Below are 6000 nucleotides of genomic sequence, written 5' to 3' on the forward strand. Positions count from 1 at the left end.
TGTTGATGTTTTTAACTAGGGAATTTAGTATCCTAATATGATGATCATTCAGCAGATCTCAGAAGAATTACTTCCTTATTGAGCATGTTAGCAACTATGTCTTGAACAGTGGCTATGTGCAAGGTACTGTAGTAATTTTTTTCTGGTGATAAAATTGTGAATGAAACTTGATGTTTGACTAAAAAACATGGAAGAACTAAGACTTTCTAATATAGTTAGTGCTGTAGAAAACTCGCTAAAAAGCTCTGAGGAATGAGAGCTCATGTGAGGTTTGCTGAGTCAGTCAGAAAAGGTTTTACAAAAGGAGTGGAATAAGAGCTTTGATGACTAGCTAGATGTCAATATGGGAAATTGTGGGGGAGTGGTAAGGGGATGAAACATTATTAACAAAGTCCAGGAAATAGTATAAGGCCTGACCTGTGGTGGCGCAGTGGATAAAGCATTGACCTAGAATGCTGAGCTTGCTGGTTCAAAACCCTGTACTTGTCTGGTCAAGGCACATTTGGGAGTTGATGCTTCCTGCTCCTCCCCCCTTTCTCTCTCTCTCTCTGTCTCCTCTTTAAAATGAATAAATTAAATAAAAAAGGATTAAGAAATAGTATAATAAAAATAGTAAAAATAGTTGGATTTTAGTTTTATGTAAATGAAAAGGAGCAGTTACAGTTAAAGCTAAATTCCAGGGGTTTGAAATCCCAGATCCCAGATTAAACTTTGGTAGGTGGTAGAGAATATTTTATCCATTATCCTACTCTTTAAACAACTTCAGACCTGTGTTTTAGGGTAATTAATCTGCCTTCAGTGTGCAAGCTTGACTGTGGAGGAAGAGAAGCTAGAGTTTGGAAGACCAGTTGAGAGGTTATTACAATGATCTAGTAAGAGTTAGTAAGAGCTGCTTTGGGCTGGGAAGAGTAGGTTGGAATGGGGTGGAGGGTAGAATTAAGAGAGATCATATAGTAAAAATGTCAAGATTTAGAACTTGATTAGAAGATGGGAGGAAGAAGAAAGGAAGGAGTTAAAATAACAATGAAGAATCAAGCCTGATAACTGACACCATTGAAAAAGATAAGTAGTGCTGGTAGAAGGCGAGTTCAGCTTTGCTAGTGGTACATGAATGTTCCCCACCGGAGAGCTGGAAATGTGAAATTGAAACTCAGGCTATAATTTGAAATACAGACTTGGGAATCATTAGTATGGTGGTGGAAGGTGTAGGAGTGGATATGAATGCCAAGGGAGAGTGTATAGAGGAGATGGCCAAGGACAAAGCCCTCAGGGGATGGTGGTCTACTTTTAGATGAGGAAAGATGAGTCAAAATGGAATTAGTGTGGTCAGAGCAGGGCCAGAAGACAGGACCCTGAAGGCCTGGACAAAAGGTTCAAGAAAGGAGGAGTCAGTAATATCCATGGAAACAGAGAAGTAAGGAAGATGAGAATTAAAAAATTAAATGTGGGAGTTTAAGAGTACATAGGTGGCCCTGGCCGGTTGGCTTAGCGGTAGAGCGTCGGCCTGGCGTGCGGAAGTCCCGGTTTCGATTTCCGGCCAGGGCACATAAGAGAAGCGCCCATTTGCTTCTCCACCCCCCTCCCCTCCTTCCTCTCTGTCTCTCTCTTCCCCTCCCGCAGCCAAGGCTCCATTGGAGCAAAGATGGCCCAGGTGCTGGGGATGGCTCCTTGGCCTCTGCCCCAGGCGCTAGAGTGGCTCTGGTCGCGGAAGAGCGACGCCCCGGAGGGGCAGAGCATCGCCCCCTGGTGGGCAGAGCATCGCCCCTGGTGGGCGTGCTGGGTGGATCCCGGTCGGGCGCATGCGGGGAGTCCTCTGACTGTCTCTCCCCGTTTCCAGCTTCAGAAAAATACAAAAAAAAAAAAAAAAAAAAAGTACATAGGTGACTTTCACAAAAGTGATCTTAGGACCATGAGCTGCTGGAATATATTCTCCTTTTAAGTCTAGTGCTTGTTTGCATTGGGCCTATTAAGTGTTCTGGATTTTTCCATTTTTTTCAAATAACACAGATAATGAAGATATTGTGTGTGTGAGAGAGAGAGAGAAAGAGAGAGGTTTTTTTATGATTTTGACCAGGGAACTATTTTATATAATAAATAATAATTTTTTAAGAAGAATATATCTTGAGCTTACATTTTATTAATAATAGAAACACTAACTGAGCCAAAAAAGGAAACCTCCAGGATTTTATAGAAGTCAATAAATAAGACTTCTACCTAAACTATCTCAGTTAAAAAGCTATTCTTCTGCTACATTTTATTATATGAAATAGCAACAAAAATATATAAACAATTGTTGAATTGATGAGCACACCTTAAAATATGTTTAAATGATCATCTTTTCCCCTTCTTTTCAGAATAAAAGACGAGCCATGATAGCGACCGGGGGAGTGATCACCGGCCTGGCCGCCTTGAAAAGGCAAGACTCCGCCCGATCGCAGCAGCACGTCAGCCTCAGCCCTTCGCCCGCTGCCCAGGAGCAGAAACCGGTCCGGCGCCGGCCGCGGGCTGACGTCGTGGTTGTCCGAGGCAAAATCCGCCTTTATTCCCCCTCTGGTTTTTTCCTCATTTTAGGAGTGCTTATTTCCATTGTAGGCATTGCCATGGCAGTCCTTGGTTATTGGCCCCAAAAAGAACATTTCATTGACGCCGAGACGACGCTGACGACCAACGCGACGCGGGCCCTCCAGAACCAAAGCGGCGTGGTGGTCCGCTTCTTCGAGCAGCATTTACACTCCGACAAGATGAAAATGCTCGGTCCCTTCACCATGGGGATCGGCATTTTCATCTTCATCTGCGCGAACGCCATTCTTCACGAGAACCGTGACAAAGAAACCAAGATCATACACATGCGCGACATCTACTCCACCGTCATCGACATCCACACGCTGCGAGTCAAGGAGCAGAAGCTCGTGAACGGCGTCTACACCGGCGTCTACACCGGCGTGCTGGGGGACGCGGACGCGAGGCAGAACGGGAGCCCCTGTGCCTCCCGGCTGGCGGCCAACACCGTCACCTCCTTCTCGGGCTTCAGGGGCAGTTTCCGGATGGACAGCTCTGTGGAAGAGGATGAGCTTGGGCTGAATGAAAACGAGAGCCTGGGCCCCCTTAGGCCCCCTTTGCTCTCCGACAGCTCCGTCTCCGTCTTTGGCCTCTGTCCACCTCCTTCCAAGACAACCGATGAGAATAAGACCGGCGGCTCTAAAAAATGTGAAACCAAGTCCATCGTATCGTCATCCGTCAGCGCTTTCACGCTGCCTGTGATCAAACTTAATAACTGTGTCATCGATGAGCCCAGTATAGATAACATCACCGAGGACGCGGACAACCTCAAAAGCAGGTCGCGGAATTTGTCCATGGATTCCCTGGCGGTCCCTCTGCCCAGCGCCGGTGCGTCCTTCCAGCCAGTCAGCATGGTCAGCATGGCGCTCCCGAGGAATAATTCCATTGGGGAGGCGCTGTCCAGTCAGTACAAGTCCTCCGTGGCCCTGGGACCTGGGGCTGGACAGCTCTTGTCTCCTGGGGCGGCTAGAAGACAGTTTGGGTCCAACACATCCTTGCATTTGCTTTCATCCCATTCAAAATCTTTAGACTTAGACCGACGTCCCTCCACCCTCACTGTTGTTCAGGCGGAACAACGGAAACATCCAAGCTGGCCTCGGTTGGATCGAAGCAACAGCAAAGGGTACGTGAAACTAGAGAACAAGGAGGACCCGATGGAGAGGTTGCTTGTGCCCCAGGCTGCCATCAGAAAAGACTTTACCAATAAGGAGAAGCTGCTTATGATTTCAAGATCTCACAATAATTTGAGTTTTGAACATGATGAGTTTTTGAGTAACAACCTAAAGCGGGGAACTTCTGAAACAAGGTTTTAATGTAAAAACAAACAAACATATTTTAAAGGCTATATATTTTAAAACTATTTTCAGCAGTGTTTCCTTGTTAAAGCATTGGTTATAAGCATTTTAATCAAATGGTTCGTAGTGTGTTAGACCTGGCTGCTTAATTCTGTAATGGAGATAGTTGTGTGTTTGGGTTTCTAAGATTGCAGTACTCTGTATTATCACATATAGTTTTTTTCCCCCATTCCTTTGAAAGCATGATCTCTTTTATTAATATGAATACAAAATACATCTATCTGAATTAAAGCTGATTTTCTTTATTTTTAAGTTCTCTCATTTTGTATTCATGAAATGAAGTGTCCAGTTTGGAAAAGGTGGGGAGCCAAAGTATGGACTAGAAGTACCAAATTCAGGCCCAAGCCTCAGTATATATTTATAAATGAGTAGGAGTGAAAATCTTAGGTGTGCTGTTCTGAATAATTACTTTTTATATGGGATTGGTTAGATTATTTAGAAGGAAAAAAAGATCTAACTTCTGTGCAAGCTAAATAATAGGAATTGGTTTAGTTCTTTCTATATGAGCTAATTGATATGAACTTGTTAAACCGGTAGTTAGGTATTATTTTTCAACATCATTTCTAGTTTAGCAATGTTTCATCAAGAGCCATGGCTGAGAATGCGAGATATTCTTAGAGGTAGATAATAAAAACGCTATCAGCTATAACTTTAGGTAATCCAAAATCGAAATTTCCTTGCAAATGACTTGAAAAATAAATAGACCTATTAAGTTTTTAGAAATGCTACCTTAAATTATAATGTAATGAGGAAAATGTTGACGAATGAATGGGAATACATTATATGCTAGTTAATGCTAACTAGTCTCAGTACCTTTTGCTAGCCATCTCTATTATCATTCAATAGCCAGTCATTTTCACATTCTTATTTTTCCCAATATATTTTTAGATTTTGTCATTTGGAAAATTGTCAGTTTACTTTGACATTTCTTTTGATCTCTGCATATCCCTAGTTTGGTGATTTAAGAAAATTCAGTCTTCGATAAATTGCCTTGAAATTTACCTTGTGCTGGAGAGTCTTATACTCCAAAGACTTTCTTATGGTATAATACATTTTGGGGGATTGTGGTTCTCAGTTATTGAAAATAATAAATATTAAAATGGAGTTTCCATTGGGATTTTTTCATGTTTTCCATTAAGGTAATATATAAAAATTGTTTAATGGAATACTCAGGAAACTTTACAGGTTTTGCCCAATGCCTAAAGATTTCTGATCATCAGTATTGCAGTTGTGGAAGAAGAGGAGGAAGATGTATTTCTATTTGTAGGTTTGCACAATTTCATCTTGTGTTGGCATCATGAACCTGAGGCACAGTGTTACTTGTTAGAACATCAAGCCTGTGTATTGTAATAGAGTGGGCTCAATATTTTACTATAAAGCATTTATTAAACTTCTGTTCTTAATAGAAATTTGTGTTCTTCAAACATTTGCTATAATTTTTTAAAAACAAAATGCATATAGATTTCTGTTTAAAATATTGTTTTCAAATTTTCAGACATTCTATAGAAGGTGGTTAATACCCTACTACATGTATTGGGTGCTGTGGCTTTTCTATTTTGCCTCTGTTAGATTAGAGAGGTAGGTCCATTCACCTATTTAATTAGGCTATTTCCATATTTTGTTCCCTCGATGTGATGGTTAATTTCACGTGTCATCTTGACTGAGCTAAGGGATGCCTATATTTCTAAGTGTGTTTGTGAGGGTGTTTCCAGAAAAGATGAGCATTTTAATTCATGACTGAGTAAAGAAGATTGTCTTCACCATTTTGAATGAACATCATCCAAGGTATTAAGGGACCAAATAGAATAAAAAGGCAGAGAAAGAGCAAATGTAAGCTGGAGCATCCATTGTCTCTTGCCCTTGGACTAGAGAATGCACCATTGGCTCCCGGATTCTCAATATTCAGGTTTGAAATGGAATTATACCATCTTCGTTCCTGGATCTCTAGCTTGCAGATGGAAGATCATGGTACTTCTTGACCTCTACAATCACATGAGCCAATCTCTTATAATAATCTCCTGTATATATCTAGATGTACCCTATTGGCTCAGTTCCTATGGAGAACCTTAATACACTTTGGATCATT

The 6000-nt window shown here is 41.6% G+C and overlaps 1 protein-coding gene across 1 annotated transcript in view; it reads left to right on the forward strand.

Moving 5' to 3' along the window:
• Nucleotides 1-5287, forward strand: part of TMEM200A (transmembrane protein 200A) — an 87433-nt gene extending 82146 nt beyond the window's left edge. Inside the window, exon 2 of the mRNA XM_066248437.1 lies at nt 2355-5287. Coding sequence (XP_066104534.1) covers nt 2370-3872 — 1503 coding nt within the window. The 5' untranslated portion in view covers nt 2355-2369 and the 3' untranslated portion in view covers nt 3873-5287. The remainder of the gene's footprint in view (nt 1-2354) is intronic.
• Nucleotides 5288-6000: the final 713 nt, after the last annotated feature.

The sequence above is a fragment of the Saccopteryx bilineata genome, chromosome 12 (genome assembly GCF_036850765.1).
Source record: "Saccopteryx bilineata isolate mSacBil1 chromosome 12, mSacBil1_pri_phased_curated, whole genome shotgun sequence".
NCBI lineage: Eukaryota > Metazoa > Chordata > Mammalia > Chiroptera > Emballonuridae > Saccopteryx > Saccopteryx bilineata.